Source organism: Notolepis coatsorum, assembly GCF_963971535.1.
Source record: "Notolepis coatsorum genome assembly, chromosome: 9".
Taxonomy (NCBI): domain Eukaryota; kingdom Metazoa; phylum Chordata; class Actinopteri; order Aulopiformes; family Paralepididae; genus Notolepis; species Notolepis coatsorum.
In genome coordinates, this window is record NC_140173.1 from 123,045,396 (window position 1) to 123,068,225 (window position 22,830).

Consider the following 22,830-nt stretch of genomic DNA (forward strand, 5'->3'; position numbering starts at 1 on the left):
GGACCTTTCCGAATGAATAAGCACTATGACTATTGACCTATCTCGCCCTCTTTTCTTGAAAGTCATAATTGGGGGATCAAGAAAAAAATTTAAATACTAGAAAGGAAAAAAGAAATACCATGAAATATCTTTATACAAAAAATAAGAACAATATTGATACTTTGGCTACAATGCCCAGCCCTTCACTGGCTTCTTGCATACTTAAGACTTTCGGATCAATCCTAAATGTGTACATGCTATGCTTCCTACTTAAACACCACAACATACCACGACGGCTGCATCTGGCTCCTCCTCCTCCTCTTCCTCTTTGCCATCCTCAATCTCCTCCTCCAGGACCTCCGCTTTGGCCTCGGCAATCAGCTCTCTGAGAGGCTTGCAGTGCGTTACATTGCAGACAAAGGGATGCTAATCGTAGGTAGATGAGGAGAGACACACAAGGGATGAAAACAGGAAAAAAATAAAGCACTTATTCAATCAGACATGGGAAGGTGACATCACAGAACATGACGCCCTTTAGGGTATGGGAGGTGGAAAACGTGCATCTCGCTGTGTAAACCTCCTCTCCTGGGTGCGGAGGGGTGTGTGCATGGTTGTATTGCGAGAGGAGGATCAACAGGGAGTGAACAGAGTAAAGTAGAGAGGCTCACCTGTAGCAGCTGGGCCGTGCCCCACCTATTGTCCACATTCTTATCTAAAGCCTTCCGCAGAAAGTCACTGAACTCTGGCGACCTGACAGGAACAACAAATGGACACAACACTAATTCAGACTCAAAAATATCTGCCAAGTCAAGTCACCCGTAGGTTATGCACACAATTCATACTATTTCTATCCTTTTGTTCACACTTCAAATATACACTTTCAATTCAACATCTTGTAAAATTCAACAGTGAGGACCTTTCGAGTGTAACAGAGTTGGAGAAGACGCTTGAACTCGTAAACACGACCCTTCGGGCCAAAAGCAAATACTCGCTGTTGATTTAGCTCAATCGGTGGCTCGGCTGCCTTTGTGTGGGCAAGCATGGTTTCACCTGAGAAGAGGAAGCTATAGCCCTCGCTAGCATGAATGACACCTTGCTACACCGGCACCAAATCCTGACTCATTCCGTCCCCGTCCCCCCACTTCCTCTAGCTACCGCCAGAGTGTCTTACCAGTGAGAGGACTGCATGAGTGTGGGCTCTAGCTATCAGAGTGTCTTACCAGTGAGAGGACTGCATGAGTGTGGGCTCTAGCTATCAGAGTGTCTTACCAGTGAGAGGACTGCATGAGTGTGGGCTCTAGCTATCAGAGTGTCTTACCAGTGAGAGGACTGCATGAGTGTGGGCTCTAGCTATCAGAGTGTCTTACCAGTGAGAGGACTGCATGAGTGTGGGCTCTAGCTATCAGAGTGTCTTACCAGTGAGAGGACTGCATGAGTGTGGGCTCTAGCTATCAAAGTGTCTTACCAGTGAGAGGACTGCAGGAGTGTGGGCTCTAGCTATCAAAGTGTCTTACCAGTGAGAGGACTGCATGAGTGTGGGCTCTAGCTATCAGAGTGTCTTACCAGTGAGAGGACTGCAGGAGTGTGGGCTCTAGCCATCAGAGTGTCTTACCAGTGAGAGGACTGCATGAGTGTGGGCTCTAGCCATCAGTGTCTTACCAGTGAGAGGACTGCAGGAGTGTGGGCTCTAGCTATCAAAGTGTCTTACCAGTGAGAGGACTGCAGGAGTGTGAGCTCTAGCCATCAGAGTGTCTTACCAGTGAGAGGACTGCAGGAGTGTGAGCTCTAGCCATCAGAGTGTCTTACCAGTGAGAGGACTGCAGGAGTGTGGGCTCTAGCTATCAGTGTCTTACCAGTGAGAGGACTGCAGGAGTGTGAGCTCTAGCCATCAGAGTGTCTTACCAGTGAGAGGACTGCAGGAGTGTGGGCTCTAGCTATCAGTGTCTTACCAGTGAGAGGACTGCAGGAGTGTGGGCTCTAGCCATCAGTGTCTTACCAGTGAGGACTGCATGAGTGTGGGCTCTAGCCATCAGAGCAGGGTTGTACGCTAAGCTTTTTCAGTAGGGGCACAGGTGCCCCTAAATGAAAGATTTAGGGGCACAGAATCTTTTTTAGGGGCACTTTTTTTTTTTTTTTTAATAACCATTTTACCATTATAGTGCAAAAAGAAATGTTCTCCCTGCCTCATTACTGTGGTCCTTTTATTTAACATTCAAGTGCTTTTGTTTTCAGGTTTGTATCTTTTATAATGAACCAACTGAAGTATTACCACAGCTGCAAAAATGTCTTCTTTCATTGATAACAGTGTATTAACAGTGTTGATTAGGGATGGGTATCATTAGGATTTTATCGATACTACTACTCTTATCGACACTGCTTAACGGTTCGGTACTTTATCGATACTCTTATCGGTTATTTTTGATTATTTTGCAAGATTTTTTATTTGTATTAAGAACAGAATCGACATTGCTTTATTATTCTTTTATATAACTATATTGCTGCACATGGCTACTTTTTGATCAATTAATACAAGCAGTCAGATAAATAAACTATTTGGGACTTTCTATTTTATTTAGAAAGTTCTTAAATCAGAATGTCCCACCCAATACCCAGCTGTTAAAAATGGTTCAATACTCCATTTTATTAGTAGATATACTTTTAGAACAATAGCCTGATGCTGTATTTTCCATGAGTTGAGTGGATGCATGACCGGAGCGGGGGTGTGTGTGTGTGTGTGTGTGTGTGTGTGTGTGTGTGTGTGTGTGCGTGAGTGTGTGTGCGCCACCATTGCGTAGTGGGCGTGTCAACAGTGTCAGCTGAACTCGCACCAAACAAGGCATAGGGAAATAGTCAGACATCCCAGAATTATTTCATTTTTTTTTTTATCCACTTTCTCCCATTTTCTATATTTTCTCCCATCCCAATTTCGTATCATCCAATTCAACCCTCCCCTGTCACGAACGCTGTTTCTTGCCTCCCACAAGCCGGCTGCAATGTGGACTAAGTCATACATAGCACAAGTCCCCTCCGGTACTTGAGGTAACAGCAGTCGCATCTTTTCACCTGCGCAGCTCGATCTCTCAGTGGCGAGGAGGCTCACGCTGCCCCCGACACTTCCTGATTCTACTGCGCAGGCGCACTAACCGACCTGTAGGAGTCGCTGTCCACAACGCCCGATCCCCACCCATCAGTTTCCCACCCCCTAATACGGCCAATGTGTATTAGTATGAACGGGCCCGGCCAGCTAAACTGAAAGCAATGTGGAGCGCTGGGCTCGAACAGGCAAGCACAGCGTCTGCGTCATTCGTGGCGAGCGCCTTGCCCACTACGCCACGTAGCCGCCCCCCAGAATTATTTCATAATACAAAGTTTCTGAATGGATATTTGGATTAAACCAAGTTGTATGCAGTGATGAACGGTCTTTCCCCGCGGAACACAAGTTACTTAATGTTACACAGGTCGCGCTATGCATGCTTTTTTCGAACGTTTTGTTCTCTCCGCTATGATGAGCTCTGCTCTGCTTCAGCACGGACAGCACCTCTCAAGTACCCGTATGTGCATGTGCGAGTGTGAGCGGCACGAGTGTGTAACTAACAGCCCCGCTCCTCGGGCAGACGGAGAGAGACCGAGGGAGGAGAGATATCGAAAACGGCCAAGAAGATAAAAGCGTCAGCTAAATGACTAAATGTAAATGTAAATGTAAAGATTAGTTTGCGACGTTTAAATTCCTCGAAAAAAAAGGAGTGAAATGCGAATGAAAGGGTTGAAATCAGTACTCGCAAGGGTGCCACCAAATATTTTTCTCAATTCGCACAGGCTATATTTTGGCGCAATATGCGACGCCCTCGTCGCACTGTACAGCCCTGCAGAGTGTCTTACCAGTGAGAGGACTGCATGAGTGTCTTACCAGCGAGAGTGCGGCATGAGTGTCTTACCAGCGAGAGGGCGGCATGAGTGCCTTACCAGAGAGGGCAGAATGAGCGTCTTACCAGCGAGAGGGCTGCATGAGCGTGGGCGGCTCCGCCTTGGCTATTTTCAGCAGCACTCTCATGGGGTTCATCTCGTGGTTGGGCGGCTCGACCTGCGCCAGCTCGATCAGGGTGACCCCCAGGGACCAGATGTCGGCCTTGTAGTCGTACGGGCGGTCTTTAGACGTTTCACACATCACCACCTCCGGAGCCATCCTGGGACGCGGAGAGAGACGAGTCAATGAGACGTACGTTCACTGGGCAATTAAACTTCTAACTAATCAAAGTCTGTAGAGCGTGTGAACGCATGCATACACAATGTGTTTGGGTAGGGGCAATATAACAAGTTATGGCTGTCTGTGTGGTGGTGTGTTGTTTTTTATTTACAGAATAAAAACAGGTTTATAAACTACTGTGTGTGTGTCTGTGTGTGTGTGTGTGTGTGTGTGTGTGTGTGTGTGAGTGTGTGTGCGTGCATGCATATTATATGAATATGAGCATGCCTATTCGCTCCCTGGAGCAGGTCACATTCACAGAACACAGAACACATTCAACGCTCCGAGAGAGTCTTCTCTTTTATCCTTCATTCCATGATCATTATCATGACACCACAGAGACAAATGGTCGCCCCGTGGCCAGAAGACGCTACTCAGACAATCACCCTCCAGTTCAGATGAAACACTGTCTGATCCAGCCCTGCGTGACTCACCAGTAAGGAGTCCCGATGAACGAATCTCTCCTCTGTAGCGTCTTGGTATTTTTAGCAGATACCCCGAAGTCAGCTGAAAGTAGAAAATAGATTAACGTTCACTTAATTAAGTCAGTAAATTACCGGGTTGGGGGATCGATACTGTGATGCACGGTGCGTCTCCACCAGAACCGCACGGCCGCAGGAAACCAGCCTGCCATCAAATTATGAACTCATTGACTGCATTGAAAAAGTAACCTTTGCATAATGTTCTTAAAAGAGTCTGTCGTCACTGCTGGTAGCTATGCTACCTGTGAGGTTATTTCAGCCTGTGTCTCTCAGTATCACTCGTGTACTGTACACGTGAGAGACATATTATTAAGTCCCTGTTGACTGCCTGGTAATTGCTATGCCTGGTGCCCATCACGACCCCTCTCTGCCTACATAACGTGAATCATGACCAAAACAACAGGTATGGTGGATGTTGTACTCTTCACACCCCCTCTTGTACTCTTTGGACCTCAGGAAGACTAGCTAGTTGCTACGGCACTAACTAATGGGGATCCTTAATAAAATATCAAAATATCACACAGGAATACATTAAAAAGGCCATATTATGCTTTTTATATTTTACCCTCAGTGTATTATATAGCAGGAGGTGCATGTACTGTAGAACATCTGCAGAGTTACGCAATCCTAAATCCACACCAAAGAGAGTTATTCTCTCCTACAGGAATCACTGTTCCTGAACTGCTTGAAATGCCTGGTTTGTTTGTAGTCCAGCCTTTTCTTCTGTTACATCTACGCCACTATGTAACACAATAGTTTACTCTTGGCATATATGTCTATTAATGTTTATTATTGTTCACTCTTGCAATAAAAACAAATTAAAAACAGATGCATTCTGGTCTGACTTTAAAACAAAAAACGTTTATTTAATTTTTTCGCCTAAAACATGACTAAAATGTGTTTCTTTAGGCAAGAAGTATGATGTGGATCTGATCTGCAATGCCTAGTTTTTACAGTTTGATCTGAATGTCATGAACCAGGAAGTGTCACAGCACAGGAGAGAAGCTGTTTGAGGCTGCTGCTGAACGACAGTCTGTACAAATGTAACTGTGCTTTTTTACTATAAAAACATGCAAATGACAAAAGGAAATATTAAACTGGGAAATGGCCATAATATGGACTCTTTAAGCCACAGAATGGATGCAATTGTGTGTTAGCATCTCCAGGAAACGACTTGATTCAAATGTAAACCTGAGTGGAGTTTGTGGCGGCATACAGTGTCACTCTCTACCAGCAGCATGTATCATGGGCCTGTTCTACGAGTTACTTTATTTATCATCACTGTTTTGACCTTGCCTGCAACTGCAAGCAACACTTGTATCAGTGACTTATGCACACTTAACTGTAATTGAATGTGGGAAATAACTAAGGTACAGTAACAGCAGCACCCGATCACCATTTCCCCTGCAGGTCACAGCTCAGCTGGATGCCAGTGCCCTCGTGCCAAAGAGATCCACAGTTGACTTGGCGCATTAGCTTTTTAAGCCTATTGGGCCTGGCAGGACAGATCACAGGCATGTCTTCCAAGGACGCTAGGTAATTCAGCACGAGTGAGTGATCAACTGATATTTCGGCTTAGTATTCTAGACCCAACCATCTCAAAGATTTGTGTCACTTATGATATTTTATTAACAGTACATTTTTTGGAATATCATTTTATATGTTGTTGCTTAACCATCATATGGTTAAGAGAGTCCTGGAAATGAACGTACCCAGTTTGACCTCTCCGTCCAGGGAGAGGAGAATGTTCCCGGCCTTCAGATCTCTGTGGATGACCTTGATCTCATGGAGGTAAGCCAAGGCCTCCAGGGTATGCCTACAAACCACACGGATCTGGGGCTCAGTGAGGGGCCTCTCCAACTCTACGGACAGACGGCAAGGCGACATTAGAAACACAATTTGTTCCAGTGAGCATTTTCCATGGCCAATTGAGTCATGTATCTAAAAAGCCTTTCTGTTCTTCTTCTGGACCCTCAAAGGGTCTAGCGTAGAGTACATGGCATGTTGCTCACTGACTACCAAAGTAACTAACTAACTGAATGAGTTACAATCTCGGAAAGTGAAAAGCCTTTGCGAATGCCGCAAGTACGTGGCACCAGTGTCAACACAGTATGGGCCAAGGGTCCAGGATCCATGGCCGTCTTATTGCTTGTAATCCCTGGACTGTCATTCAATACTGGCTGAGGAAGAACAACCGTCTTAAGCTGCGACAGCCCATATCAGGGCAGATTTTCGGACTTTTTGCAACCGGCACTTTGGCGACCCCTAGTAGCTCGGGTGTGCATATTTTGTAATACAATATATATATCGAATTGAAGGCTTATTTGTTATTTGTTGTCGATAGCGACAAAATCCGACAAAATCCGTTCAGCGGTTCTCGAGTTACATGCCGGTATTTGAGGCTTGTGCAAAGTACACGGTATTGCGCAAAATACCACTTCCGACTCAGGCTGCAGTAGTTCCGTCAATCTAGATCCGATCTTGAAAATGATTGTGGATCGTTGTAGCCAATGAGTGTGGCTTCCAATGATACCCCATGTGGGGATGTGTGAATCAGGGATCTAGGTGAACAACTAAATTCTTTAACAGGAAGCCAAATTAATTGAAGTCTATGAGAAAACTGAGTTTTTCTTTGTACACAGTTTATCAAAATCACTCCTAATCACGAATTTCTGAATGGATCTTTATGAAATTTGGATATGTACTACATAAGGCTTCAGGCTATGGCTCCGTCTGGATTTGTAAGCCATACCACCTTCTGGGGAAATACTACCTCTGGACTACCAACTACTACAGAAAAACTTGAGTAACAAGTTTTTTTTACAACTCAAGTTCAGACCTATGTAACTCAATTATGTTAGCACTAAAAGTGAATTTTTTTCTGGAATCAGAATGTCATCTTTCAAAAGAGACCAGGCTCATGCATGTGCTATAAGTATAAAGTATGTTGTTTTGGTTTGCAAAAAAAGTATGCAGTCCTCAAGTTCAGGTTAAAAAATTGCCACTTTTCTGCCCGCTTCTTAAGAGGTTCATAACATGTACCGTATATCCATCTATAGCATGTATATCTATATGGCCATCTGTGTTTCTGGCTTCTTAGTGCCCGTTTGACGTCATTCCATTGACTGTCATTCAATACTGGCTGAGGAAGAACATTAATTCATAACATGTACTGTATATCCATCTATAGCATGTATCTATATGGCCATCTATGTTTCTGGCTTCTTAGTCCCCGTTTAATTATGTACAAAATTATAGCTTTAATAAACATTTAGTTTCAAGGAGAATTCAAGCAGCTTCCTATTTCTATACCCCCCCCATAACTTTGAACCTGCTTGGAAGCCCTTGCACTGATTTATTTTTTTGGTGGTATCCAACAGCAACAGCAGGAGGACAACCTGCCCTTGTGCCCTTCAGCCATCATGTACAGTATGACCAGGCCGGCAGGGTGGGAGAACATTTCTATGGTCGAGTCAGACAATGGAATAAATCCACAACAATGAATGGTCCAACATTCTTCTAACAACACTTGTGTACTGTGGGGATCCTTACATATCCAGCACAGTGCAGTGGAACGTCAACAATAATTAATACACTGTACATGGTAATTCACACGGCAGTGTCAGTTATGCTAGGCTCACGGCACCACAAGGGATTATGAAAAGGGGGTGGGGGGCGGGGAAGTGTTTCTTCAAGCTTCCAAATAACACAGAGGGAAAACTGCTGAGGAATTAGAAATGGACCAACCACTCCTAGAAATCTGAGCTATGATAATTATACAGTTGGACTGGCCTCTCCGACTGGGGAGAGAGAGGGAAGGAATTCCACTGAGGACCTTTCTGGATGGAATAAAGAGAGCTGGCTTTATTGGCAAAGGAGCGTTCCCTCTCTCTGTAGAGTTAGTATGGTACTTACCCAGCATGATAGCATCCACCGCGCCACCCGCACAGAACTCAATTAGGATCTATGGAGAGAAAACAGAGCAACGTGGGAACAGTGAGTGGTGTACTGTAACAGGGGTTTACGAATCATTACGACTACTGCATCCACTGCGGCAGAGAGACCACTTGTAGCGTGTTATTTTAGACTATTGAACTAGGAGGCCTTAATGTAAGAGTATTCTCTTATCAGCCTTTACTGGAACCACAGTCCCATTCCCTCACCTCATCTGCTAATGAGACATCTCACTGCCAGAAGCCCATCCATCCATCCACCCATATCTTTTTTTAAAGGAACACACCAACATTATGGCTAATTCTCCAGAGTCAGAAGATAGATACCAATTTCCTCTCTGTGCGTTCACTAGAAAGCTATCCGGTTGCAATCTAGCCTAGGTTAGTATAAATTAATGGAAGTGGATATGGACCACTAGCCTAGTTTAAAGCTCCGGGAGAGGTGTTTTTGGCCAACAGCTAGGCTAGCTGGTCCGTATCTGCCTTCCATTCATTTGTGCTATGCTAGGCTAGCTTGCAGCCGGATAGCATTCTACATAATGTTAGTGTGTTCCTTTAATCTTTTTTCTTCAACTATGAAAGTGCTGATTACTATGAAATGCCAAGATGTACAATAACTCACATCCTGGATATTTCGTCATACTTTCTGATGGCAATGACTTCCTCATTTGATTATGGCTCAACACTTCCTCCGAGTCAATATGTCACAATATGTCAATATACTACCAGCAATATACTGCTTGCAGTGTATACATTTTTGGACATTTGGACACTATTTTTTTCACATGAACATGTGGAGGGACCCCAGTGCTGAGTCCTTATGAGGGAGTCGGTCACTGAATCACCAACAGTGTCCTGGAACAACCTGCAGTAGTGACGTCACCCTACATCTAGCGTACTGCACCGGTCCACTTCACCAGTACACATAGCCTTAGCTCAAAAGACGTTTCCTGAATTTCCCCAAGGGGATCAATAAAGGAATAGCTTATAATATTTTCTTATCTTAACACTGCCCATCACGAGATATCTCGGGTTATCAGCCCGCGGGTTGAATGCCCATCACGAGAATTCTCGTTTTATTAGCGATCTGAATTCATATTTCATCAACCGAGTCTACCGTTGGTAAACCTGCCAGGCGCTCAGATGTGAAAAAAGCGCCCCCTCCCAGATGGTAATGCACCCTTTTGGATTGGACTCAATGAAAATGGATGAGAAAAAAAAACTCCGGAATCCACATTTTACTTCTCACGCATGTAACCGGAGCCGATCAGATTCATTCTGGACCCTCAGCACAGCGTGTAATATGTGTTTTACCGTATACGCGTTGGATCAATAAAAGGATTGATTTTTGGAATGGCGATCAGGAATTGGAATAATCCATTTGGATACCATCTGATCTCAGGTAAGGAATCTATTTTACCAGTCTTAGGATAATCAGACCCGTTTTCACGGAGATATAAGCTTTTCCCCTATAATGTGATATGGCTGTTTGACTGTAAGAGCGATCAGGAACTGAGAGAATCGATTTTCAGCGCGCGGCACCAGCGTGCACACATACAGTAACACATATACTATCGATAATCTAGCGTTTATTTGAAAACGATTCATAAATAGGCCGAAAAATTACAACGTTCTAGAATATTACAGTACAGGGCGATTATCATGGAATCTTTATTTTTTTCGAGAAAACGAGGGCTTTTCAAAATGCTATAAAACGGAAATGAACCGATAAAAAACAATCCGCTTCGACAATGTTGACTGGAAATTAGTCATTGATAAGCGACGGGCAGATTCGACACATAGCCATAATTTAAAACATAGATTAGGCGATATAAATGCTAACATTGAAGTGGAAGGTGGGCATTCAAGCACTAAATGTGCGCCCCCTGCTGGGCACTGCAAGTGTTAAAGTGGAATATAGTAATTCTATGATTTCACATTATGTCATTCCTGTGCAGCAGGACAGTTCAGTCAATATTTGTGAACCCGCACCACTCTCTCCTGAAGCAAGAAATCAGAGTAAGAACCTTCAGATTTGTGATGTCACCTGGACATAAAATCTGGGGGCACATCATAGCCACTGAATGAGAAATGACTGGGCACAGGAATAACATAATGCTAATTCTTAAAAGGGATGACCTTCCCCTTTAAACCTAAAAGTGTAAACCCACATTATTATTGTTGTTAATATTAACTCAATGTACGCCAGACCCGATATAAGTCAGGTTAACTCGCCGACGCTTGAGCGCCAAACCAGAGAAAAGTCGGGTTTTGATCGTTAGTTCTTTTATTCGATATTTCCATTCATTATCCATCCAGGGAGCCTGGTGTTATCATTGGGAATGGGTCTGAGATCGCGAAAGTCCAATACCGCCGCCTGGTGGGTTGCGGCCGGTATTACACATCCTTTGAAACTCTCTGTATTCGAGTGTGCGTCGATTATATAGGTCCGGGCGGACTTTTTCTAGTCGGGCATGATGTGCGGTTATAACGCATGGATTTATAAGAATTAGGGATGTTCGATACCGATATACCGATATTGTCCAACTCTTAATTTCCGATACCGATATCAACCGATATCGATATATGCAGGGTTCCCCCCGCCCCAAAAACGGAATAATCTCAGGTAATTAACATTACATATCTCTTGTTGTGGAATTAACACAACATTATGCATACTTTTGACAATAAATAAAATCAGAATTTGTTCTTTTGTTCTTACTTGCTTGCCTGGGTAAATAAATGTATAATTTTTTTTTAAAACAGATACCGATAATTTCGGATATCACATTTTTTTTTTTGATCCACTTTTTCTCCCATTTTTCTATTTTTTCTCCCATCCCAATTTTCGTATCATCCAATTCAACCCTCCCCTGTCACGAACGCTGTTTCTTGCCTCCCACAAGCCGGCTGCAATGTGGACTAAGTCATACATAGCACAAGTCCCCTCCGGTACTTGAGGTAACAGCAGTCGCATCTTTTCACCTGCGCAGCTCGATCTCTCAGTGTCGAGGAGTAACGCGTGGGAGGCTCACGCTGCCCCCGACACTTCCTGATTCTACTGCGCAGGCGCACCAACCGACTTGTAGGAGTCGCTTGTTCACAACGTTCGATCCCCACCCTTCAGTTTTCCCTCCCCGTAATACGGCCAATGTGTATTACTGCGGACGACCAGCTAAACTGAAAACAATGTGGAGAGCTGGATTCGAACACGCGAATCGGATATCACATTTTAATGCCAATATCGGCTGATAATATCGGTAGGTCGATAATATCGGACATCCCTAATAAGAATCAAACACTCCCGATTCATGTTCTTTGGTGGATTATGTTATGGACACGATCGACATCAATACTTGGAATGGCGATCAGATAATTGGAATATTCTTTTTGGGGTACATCCTAGTCAACGTAAGGGCTATATGGTATCAATCTTGCGTTGATCCAATAATTCCTTCATTGCGATCGGAACGTATGTGTGTTATGTACTGTGTAACGTATTCCATTGGTGACAATCAAAGCATAAAAAAACGTCGGTCACGGTTCGGTACAACAGGAAAAACATATTTATAATTATTATATATTTATAATAATTATTATAATTAAATAGAATAATTTTCTATAGGCTTGCCGTGGTAGTCAGTGATACTGGTGTCATTCTGTGTTCAGGCATCCACTGAGTAAATTAATTGCCTACTGCCCCTTTAACAACTTAGGCTTGTTAAGTTTCAGTTTCACTTGTAGAGAGGATTTAACTGCACGTGAAGACAGATGACATGTTACACAATGGCATTTGGATTTATCAATATTTTGCATTTAAACACAGTAGCAATTCAACTGGAGAGGAGCTCAGATGATCAGTCCGGAAAAGTATGTAGGCTATTGCTTTTTTCTTTCCTCTGTCAGCTGTGAGAGAATGTCCGCGGGTCCGCATGCAGGAGATAGTTGGCATGTGTGTTGGTGACACACCAACTTTACTTGGTGTGTGTCTTTCCATTGGGCCAACAAGAAAACGAAAGACAACTGTAAAATTGTAATGACCCTGCTCCTGCTGTGTTACAAACATGATATAATTCATTCAAGGTTTGTTTTAGGGACACCCGACACCTTTAGTAAGGCAGGGAGGGGAGACTCGCAGGGAGAAACAGCCTGCAGTGCGCGTTGTTATGGTCTGTCCGCTTGTCATCGTGCATGCATGCGTTTACAAGCTTCAACGTTTTATTCATCATCTAAATTTGGCAATACAAGCTTAATATTCAACGTTAAAGATCAATGTAAGCCAGTGTAAAGTAAAGTAAAGACATTGAGCATAGATTTGTAAAATGTGGAACCCTAGTTTCACCTAGTGGTATGAGACATATTCATCGTATGGCTGCACGTACCGCACCGTCAAGCCCATACCGTAAATTCGCGGGACGAATACACGTACCGTTACACCCCTACCCCCCCCACCCTTTCATGCATTCATGATGAAACATAATACCGATAATATAGATTCGATTTCAAAATAGTAGCGTATACAGGCGAGAAACGGCACGGTTTTTAGTGAAATGCACGTATTGCTGCATAGCGTCGTTTTCTGGGATTAGACAGGATTACTCTAAAACTATACTCATATTCACCACGGTATAAAACGGGAATGTATGGATGATTTTTTTTCTTTTTCACAAATTGAATGATAGATACTCGATGTCAAATGGGTAATAGTATTATATAGGGGTGGGAATCGCCAGAGACCTCACGATACGATACTATCGCGACACTTGCGTCACGATACGATAGTATCACAATACTAAATATATCGCGATACGCTGAGTATTGCACACAACAACAAAAAAACTTTGTCAACATGTTTTATCTAATAAAATAAAGTTCAGTCTGTTCATCTCATTTCAATAATTTTTATTGCAGAACATGGTATTTTCTCAAGCAGACAGATGTAAACACTGTAATCTGTGTTGCATGCAGGGGCGAAGGCCAAACGGTATCCTATTATTATGCAAAGTCTAGGCACTTATCACCTAGACTTTGCATAATAATAGGATGGGCGCACTTCGAAGCCCAAACGTCGTTTGACCGTGTGTGCCCAGCACTGCACCCCTTGTTGCATGTACCTGACAAACTGAACTGTTTGTATTACAGTCATATTCCAACTTAACTGAATGCACATGTGTGTGTGGACTACTGTACTATTACAGGTATTGAAATGAACAATGCAACTTCCTTATACAAAATATTTTGTTTTGTTTTGTGAATAATTAAATATCGATACTTGGCGTCCCTGTATCGATACAGTATCGCCACGCAAAGTATCGCGATACTAGTACTACGTATTGATTTTTTCCCCCACCCCTAGTATTATATCCATAGTTATAATATATCATATAGTTTTAGCCCTGCAAACACCGCCACGTATTCCTATACTTTAGAACGCTGGCCTTTTAACCAACACAGTACCATCTGGCGCTGATTGAATTAACATTGATGTTGTATTGTTGTTGAAAATTGAAAAAAATAATATATATATATATATATATAAAAAAAGAAATGTAGACCCACAGTAAGTGTACAAAAGGCAGTGTTCAGATGGTACATTGTTTCTGTTTAATTGCATAAACCGTCAAACAAATGTGGTGCATTAGGTGAAGAACGATGAGCTAATGGCATTACGGAGATCAGAGAACTGACCCGAGACTGACCTCAGTCATATTAGCTGTTGTAAGATCTACCACGTCATCTCTATTGGCTTTGCCAGCTCTTGTCATTTCAGATGCTTAAGGTATCGGATGATAGAAGAGAAAAAAATCAATCAAAGCTACAACTGAGCCGCACCATCCCATTCATGAGCAGAAACAATGAGATGATGAGCCCAGTGGTGGAGGTGGGTTCCTTTGTGTAGCACAATCTATTAGATTCGGGAGCAAACTAGCATTTTATAGCATCGTCAGGACTTTCACCTACCGAAAGAAAAGCATAAAACTGACCGCTTAGAGCCCGGACGGACGCCATACTTTTAACTAAATACCCAACACGTGCCAAAGCCAAGCAGTTACACATTCATCATGCCGCTCAAAGATTGGACCAGTGGGACGAGCCGTGTGCAGCTCTGAATTATTCACAGGCACTTTCTCCAGCCACTAGCAACATCGCATTATCACAGAGGCAGCGAGCCCCACAGAGGGACAGTCACATGACACCACACCTGCTAGGACCTAATTGCTCTGGGGCCTCTCTCCCCACCCACAGAACGGGATACACTGACCATGTTCACACTGGGACTTCAACCTGCTTAATAATATGCTATGCTATGGGAAGCGTTCTGACTGAGGATCTAAAGAGGTGTTAAAGAGTATCTGAAGCACTGGGATTTAGCAGCAAGGATTATTCTGTGAAGGTGCCACGATAACCAGCTGCTTAGACACTGCTCAGACACTGCTTAGTAAGGTGTGCAAGAGGTCACCAAGTAGGGCTGAGTATCGCCACTGATTTCCAGTGATTCCGATTCACAAGGTCCCAATTCGATTTGATATAGATTTGGTTATGATATAAATTTTGCTTAGATATGAAAGAGATTCTCAGAGATCTAATGCTGTAGTGTAAATTGTACAAGGAACCCTCTAACCTGGTGCATTATTAAAAAAATATGAATGTTCACATTACGCATTGACCACAAAGCAGTTACATAACTTGCATGAATGCACTTTTCATTTAACATGACTAACACACACTACAGCAGTCACCATAATATAGCATATGTTATTTATATATACATAAAATATTTAAATATCGATCTGGGATTTTATGAATCGATATTGGATTATTCAAATGATAGATTCAAATACATTTTTCAAACCAAACCCTACAACAGAGGCATGCATGTTTTCAGTGGCCTTGGAACAACAGGCCTGTTGCTGAATGTATACAGTGTGTATACGTGTCTCAACCTGCAGGATGTGGATAACAGTAGATCACAACACAGTCTTATACATTAGGACATGATGCAAGAGCCTAGTGACATACAACTAAGGGAATGGTGCCCTCTGGCACAACATGTCTGTCTATGCTCGTATGTTGCGACTGCACAACATGTATGTCTACACTCGTATGTTGCAACTGCACAAGATGTCTGTCTATACTCGTATGTTCCGACTAGGCATGTGCCGGTATGATATTTTGATGGTATGATAACCTTGGGCAAAAATACCACGGCTATTGTTCCCCCCATTGAACAAAACGACTTTTATTACAGTGCACAAACACACACAATCAGCTTTTCTGTAAGTGTTATTTATGAATGTGTGAAGACTGTCTGTATTACACACAGAGGGAACTGTCTGAAAAAGATACTTCTAAATAAACTTTCATGATTATGAATATGTAGGCTACATGTCAAAAGGGCAATATGTTTTGTTAATGTAATCTACTTGCACAGATGTATGTTATATAGTTGACATTTCTGATAGAGTTGTTCCGATACCGATACCAGTATCGGAAATGCCGCCGATACTGCCTAAAATGCTGGTATCGGTATCGGCGAGTACACGTAAATTCTAGCCTCCGATCCCGTGACGTCATTTATCTCCTGCCGAGAGTGAGGATTATAAAATGAACGTGTTTTAAAGTGTGATGCTGTTTGTCATTTTAACAGCAGATACACTTTCTTAAATTCCATTGTCCCGACAGAGCGTGTGACGGGGGAGCTCGGACGGGATGTGTTTTGCTTGCTGGTGTTATTATAGCATTAGCTGAAAAGCTAGCTAGTTGGAACAACATCCGCTTTAACGTTACATCAAATCAGATGATCGCCTGTCCTTTCTCCAGGACCCGACACTGTCCGTCTATCAACAATAATGCACCCACGGTGAATCGTATTTAAGTCAAGTAGCTACTGACTAGCGTTAGCTGACTAACGTTATCAAATGTCAATGCGGGGAAGACGAGCTAGGTCAGCTAGCTTAGCTTGATAACGTTACCGTGGCTAAAGTTGGTGCTATTCATAATCCAGCAATAATGGCTGCAGACCTGCAAGCAAAGTACAGCAAGTTCCAAGTGCCAAAGGTTAAGAGTCTGAGGCGGAGTGTCAAAAGAGAATGTTGAATATTTATTTTGTAGGAGTAGGGTATATCTGCAGTGCCGCAGCCCCATACTCATTGATTAATGATACTAATACTAATCTATACAATCACCTGTTGTTGAATAAATACCATTACTTTCTAGTTATTACTAAAAAACAGTATATATAAAACAGTATCTGAAATTTCTTTTTTTAAATAAAAATAAAGGATAATTTATATAATAGTTTTTTTATATATATATATATATATTTATGTATGCACTGGTATCGGATCAGTATCTGTATTGGCCGATACCCAAAGCTTAGGTATCGGAATTGGATCGGGAAGGAAAAAATGGTATCGGAACATCTCTAATTTCTGACAGGCATGTTCCGAAGTTCATGATTTGAAATGTAACTTATACCGTCGGTGCCTACCGTCTGAACGTAATTTTAGTGGTTTTGACACCGCAACGTTTTCAAACCGCGGTAAACCGTGGAACCGGCCCATGCCTAGTTCCGACTGCACAACATGTCTGTCTGCGCTTGTATGTTTCCGACTGCACAACATGTCTGTCTGCGCTCGTATGTTTCCGACTGCACAACATGTCTGTCTGCGCTCGTATGTTCCGACTGCACAACATGTCCGTCTGCGCTCGTATGTTTCCGACTGCACAACATGTCTGTCTGCGCTCGTATGTTTCCGACTGCACAACATGTCCGTCTGCGCTCGTATGTTCCGACTGCGCGTGCGGCGGCTCACATCACGCGCGCCTCAAAACCAACAGCGCCACACAGCAGAGGAGCCCTGCCGAGCCAGTGGGAGTCCACTTACCCACAGTTTGCTTTCATAATAGAAGGCGTCCAGCAGCTTGACTATGTGATGGTGGTCGCAGGAGGCCAGGATGTCAATCTCCACCATGTAGTCCTCCAGCTCCTCCTCCGTCTTGGTGTCGATCACCTTGGCTGCAGCCATGGTGCGATTCTGCCTGTTCTGAGCCTGGAGCAAAACAAAAACATTCAACAGAACGGGGAAATTAAGGAGCGTATTTTTACTGGGACAAAATGTGTTCCATTCTTTTTATCTTTTTCCCCCTCCTTTTTCCTCCGATTTTCTCCCATCCCAATGTTAGTCGTTATGCCAATTCCCAATCCCCTTCCTGGTCGCTGCGCACCTACCCCCCACAGTCGGTCTGGGAGAGTGGAGGCTATCACGTGCTTCCTCCGACACACGTCTAGCCAATCAACCGCTTCTTTTCACCTGGCAGCGCGGACTCTCACTGAGAGGGTGTAACGTGTGGAAGGATCACACTACCCCCCTTAGATCCTATCCGCGCTGAGCAGGCGCCCGACCGAACTGTAGGAGTCGCTGTTTACAACGACCCGGACCCACCCCTCCAGCTCTCCCACCCTCTAATACTGCCAATTGTATTAGTGTGAACGGCCAGCCAAGCGGGTCACAACGCCGGGAGCTGGATTCGAACAGGCGAATCCAGCGTCTCCGGTGTTTGGTGACGAACGCAATCTCCGCTACGCCACCTGACCGCCCAGCAAAATGTGTTCCATTCTAAACGCAGACAGATACGACCCGTTTAGGGGTTTCATTCTAGTAGGGGTTTCATTCTTGCTTTCTTCATTTTCATTTGTGAAACGGCTGAAAGATTAGCCCGTCTCACTCACTCAGCCCACGGGGCAGTAATGTACTACAGCAGCTGAGAGTTGAAGATCATTCATCAACAATAACAATTTCATGAAAAGGCCACTGACATTCTCGAGTGAGATCATTAAAGCATGGCAGTGGTTTATGGTCGGCGCACCTGAAGGCAATCTTGTAAAAGGTCACATCTGTCTGTGGATACATTTCAAAAGAAACACACAGTAGCTTTTGTATTGGAAAGAAAAATTATTCAAGACAAAATCCCCATCTGCAGTCAAACTGATTATGGTAATCTACTGACCTACTTCAGTATAAAGTGGCCATGGCTCGCTCTCTCTCGCTCTCTCTGGCTCTCTCTCTTTCTTCCTGCTCTTCCTGTGAGTTGCTCTTCCTCTCACTCAAACTTTCTCTCTCCCTCATTCTCAATGCAAATGTGAAGTGGTGTAAGTAACAGCTTCAAGGTTATATTAAAAAAGCTATAAAGGGGGCGCCTGAGTGGCGCACCGCATACAGCACTACGGTGCAACACGGCCGACCGGGGCTCGACTCCCGGACCCGGCGATCTTTGCCAAATGTCTTCCCCGGTCTATCTCCCATTCCTCCTCTCTCTCTCTCTCTCTCTCTCTCTCTCTACCGTACTGCCCGGTAGAAAAAAAATCAATAAAAAACCTACAAAAACATAACTTGTCCGAAAGGACAAGTAACATTTAAAAAAAGCTAAAAAGGAACTTTTGAAATGAGTTTTAGTTTTAGCTAAAAGCAAAAGAAAGGTATTATACACAAATACCATTCAATACGTCAATATCAACCCCAGTGGGGCAGAGGTCGAAGAGGAAGAGATTAATGAGCAGAGTGATACTTCCTCTCGCAAAAACTGCCAGCACTGCTGCCGTTTCCAGCAACCACTCTGGGCTTCATGCTTATGGATATTACGGACATAGTATTGGGGGGAGTTAACTAAGGAAAAAAGGAGCCCGGGTGTGTTAGCCAATTCTCTCTCTCCCTCCGTCCCTCCCCTAGCCAACACCTGGCTCAGCCTCTGCCTTTCCACTACTACACACACAGCAGTACCAGGCCGGTGGTCACGACGGCGGTGATGATGATGATGTTTCATCATTTACTTTCACCATCAAGAAGCAGAGCCTGCAGTTATAGCTTCTGTTCTACATATGAAATGTCATGCTTCGATGAAGACGGTGTCCCGTTAGGCCGCTGTAACAGTCCAATAAAAAAAATGGTTGTGGCGGGTGGAATAATAATAATAATAACACTGTAGACGTTGCCTAAACATTGCCAAGCTGAAAGCTGGCAAGACCTGATCGAGATAACTTGCACTGCAATATTTAGGCCTATTTTGCAGGTGTTGGCTGTAAGATTCACACTCTTGTGTGGTTGTAAAGGCACGGCCATGAGACCTAGCAGACCGTGAGACCTAGGGGCGACAGTGGCTCAGGAGGTAGAGCAGTCGTCTGGTAATCCGGAGGTTCCCAGTTCGATTCCCGCTCCTTCCAGGCAGCGTGCCGTAGTGTCCTTGAGCAAGACACTTAACCCCAAATTGCTCCCGATGAGCAGGTTGACACCTTGCGCGGTTGCCTCCGTCATCGGTGTGTGAATGTGTGAGTGAATGGGTAAAATGTGAGGAACAAATTGTAAAGCGCTTTGGATAAAAGCGCTATATAAATGCAGCCATTTACCATTTAGAATACCTATCTTATGAAGGGAGGTAATTACTCCAACCATGTGAACTACAGTAGCTTGCTGTATGAACGAGGTTCTATCAGCGGTTTGCGTTACTGCATCCAACTGTTCTCACACACAGCTCTGGCCTGCCTTGGCCTTCACACCCACTGCACTGCTTTAAGACTACAGTATGACGAAAGAAAGACATGAATGAGGAGAGGGGGAGATAGATTGATTCTGGGATTGCCTCTTTTCAGTGTCCAATGAATCAGCGGATTCAACAACTGTCAGTCATCTTCTAGCCACCACACCGCTATGTGACTCATCCATCACAGAAGTGCAAGAACACAGACAATGGCACTGTAACCGTATGAATGGGAGTTCTGATTGAGCTTCTATTATTATGTGGTTGCCGCTGCTGTTGTTGACCCTTTCACACCTATCAAAGCACAAGGTCAAGCACGGGTGTACTGTTCATTTCAGGAAAGCACTTTTGTGGAGGGTGATCTGCCGTGCTGTCAGGAAGATATCTACAGGTATCATAAAGGAGCTACAGTGCTGTCAGGAAGATATCTACAGGTATCATAAAGGAGCTACAGTGCTGTCAGGAAGATATCTACAGGTATCATAAAGGAGCTACAGTGCTGTCAGGAAGATATCTACAGGTTCATAAAGGAGCTACAGTGCTGTCAGGAGGATATCTACAGGTATCATAAAGGAGCTACAGTGCTGTCAGGAGGATATCTACAGGTTCATAAAGGAGCTACAGTGCTGTCAGGAAGATATCTACAGGTATCATAAAGGAGCTACAGTGCTGTCAGGAAGATATCTACAGGTATCATAAAGGAGCTACAGTGCTGTTAGGAGGATATCTACAGGTATCATATAGGAGCTACCGTGTCTTTGTTAAATGTATTTTATATTCCTCTTTTACTTTTTTTTACTGTATGAAGCACATTCTCAGGGGCTCATACAGAACCAAGCATTTCACTGTAATGTATTATGCACTTTATACGTGACAAATAAAAACAAACTTGAACTTGATATACAGATATCATAAAGGAGCTACCGTGCTGTCAGGAATATATAGATATAAAAGAGCTACTGTGCTGTCAGGAAGATATCATAAAAGAGCTATTGTGCTATCGGGAAGATATAGATATCATAAAGGAGCTACCGTGCTGTCAGGAAGATATATAGATATAAAAGAGCTACTGTGCTGTCAGGAAGATATCTACAGGTATCTTAAAGGAGGAAAGTGCTGTCAGGAAGATATCTACAGGTATCATAAAGGAGCTACTGTGCCGTCAGGAAGATATCTACAGGTATCTTAAAGGAGGAAAGTGCTGTCAGGAAGATATCTACAGGTATCTTAAAGGAGGAAAGTGCTGTCAGGAAGATATCTACAGGTATCTTAAAGGAGGAAAGTGCTGTCAGGCAGACTAAAGTATTGGAAGGCAGTGATGTGATGATCTGGCTTTCATTACTGCTAGTTAATCTGCTAATGAAGACATGGAAACCAGCTAATTAAGATTTCTGGCCCATCAGCAACATTATTTGATCAATGAAGTTCCAGGAAGCAACAGCAGCAGAACACAGAGTAACTATGTGGCTGACAGGAGTAAAGATATGCAAACCAGTTGCATGGGACACACATTTATGATTATTAAAAACCGATGCATCAATAAGTGCGTGTATGCCTATATGTACAGACTTGTACAGTTTGTAATAATATGTTTATTATATAATTCATATACAATTCGATTTCACAAAACAGACATTTCACCTTTTTCTTTTCTTAGAAAATGGCCCAGGCTCAAACTTCCCTCGCATATCAAGTAGATACCATCAACAGACATCTTGCTGACTAGCTGAAAGAAGACCTCAGCATAACATACAAAGATAACCTTAAGTTGAGGCTACAGTATATATCACCATTATGTGTTCTAGGTCTACCTGTCAAGACTGTTTGACTGTCTGGAGGAGATCCCCGCATAGAAAACACAATGTCAGCATGAAAGGAAGAGCAGAAATTTTTTAACCACCACCGCCAAGTTTATATGCAGTAGTTGACTTGCCTGTGTGCACCCGTCATGGTGAATGTCATGACTGCAGGGATTTTATAGTTTTGTGTTTTTATCATTTTTTTTTTTTTTTTTTTTTTTTAGTTTTGTTTTCAATTCAATTTTTTCTGTTTGGTTTATTATAATATTCGTCGGAGCAATATTTGAGAGGTTCCGAATAGGTATATTGTGTGATACAAACATCATCTTATGAAGGCAATTGACTCAGTCATGTAAACATCCCAGTCTCAATGAACATCCAATCGCCGTGGATATACTGTATAGTGGAATAGACTATTATTATGCCATATACCGTCTTGTTCTCTATGACATTATTTATTGTTGGTTTTATTTATTTCTATTGCCTAGTGCGCACATCGTAAGAGCTCAGCGCACACGTACTGTATACATGCAAAATGTATCATTCCAGCAACAGTAGGCTTATATTATCCTAATGACTTGTTTTATTAGCTATTATAGTAGTAAGTCCTACTGTAGAACATGACATCTTAGTGTGACATCTTATTTAGTAGTGTCAATACTGAACGACTGGTGCTTGGCTCTCAAGGCAACCTCCGTCTGCGGTCATGAACCAGGTGCATTATCAGCAATCTCCTAATAAAACAAGTCATTATAATAATAGAATGTACTGTTGCTGAAACGATTCATTACACATGTATACAGTACAGTATGTATATGTGTGTGTGTGTGTGTGTGTGT

General features: G+C 43.2%; 1 protein-coding gene across 3 annotated transcripts in view; it reads right to left on the reverse strand.

Annotated features, from left to right (window-relative positions):
- slka (STE20-like kinase a) overlaps nt 1-22,830 on the reverse strand; it is a 72,006-nt gene that overhangs the window by 44,031 nt on the left and 5,145 nt on the right. For all 3 annotated transcript variants that reach the window (XM_084321710.1, XM_084321709.1, XM_084321708.1), the window contains exons 2-8: nt 17,546-17,710; nt 8,620-8,668; nt 6,417-6,566; nt 4,657-4,729; nt 3,969-4,163; nt 648-729; nt 268-405 (exon numbers count right to left, since the gene is read on the reverse strand). In XM_084321710.1, the coding sequence (XP_084177836.1) occupies nt 268-405; nt 648-729; nt 3,969-4,163; nt 4,657-4,729; nt 6,417-6,566; nt 8,620-8,668; nt 17,546-17,710 (852 nt within the window). The remainder of the gene's footprint in view (nt 1-267; nt 406-647; nt 730-3,968; nt 4,164-4,656; nt 4,730-6,416; nt 6,567-8,619; nt 8,669-17,545; nt 17,711-22,830) is intronic.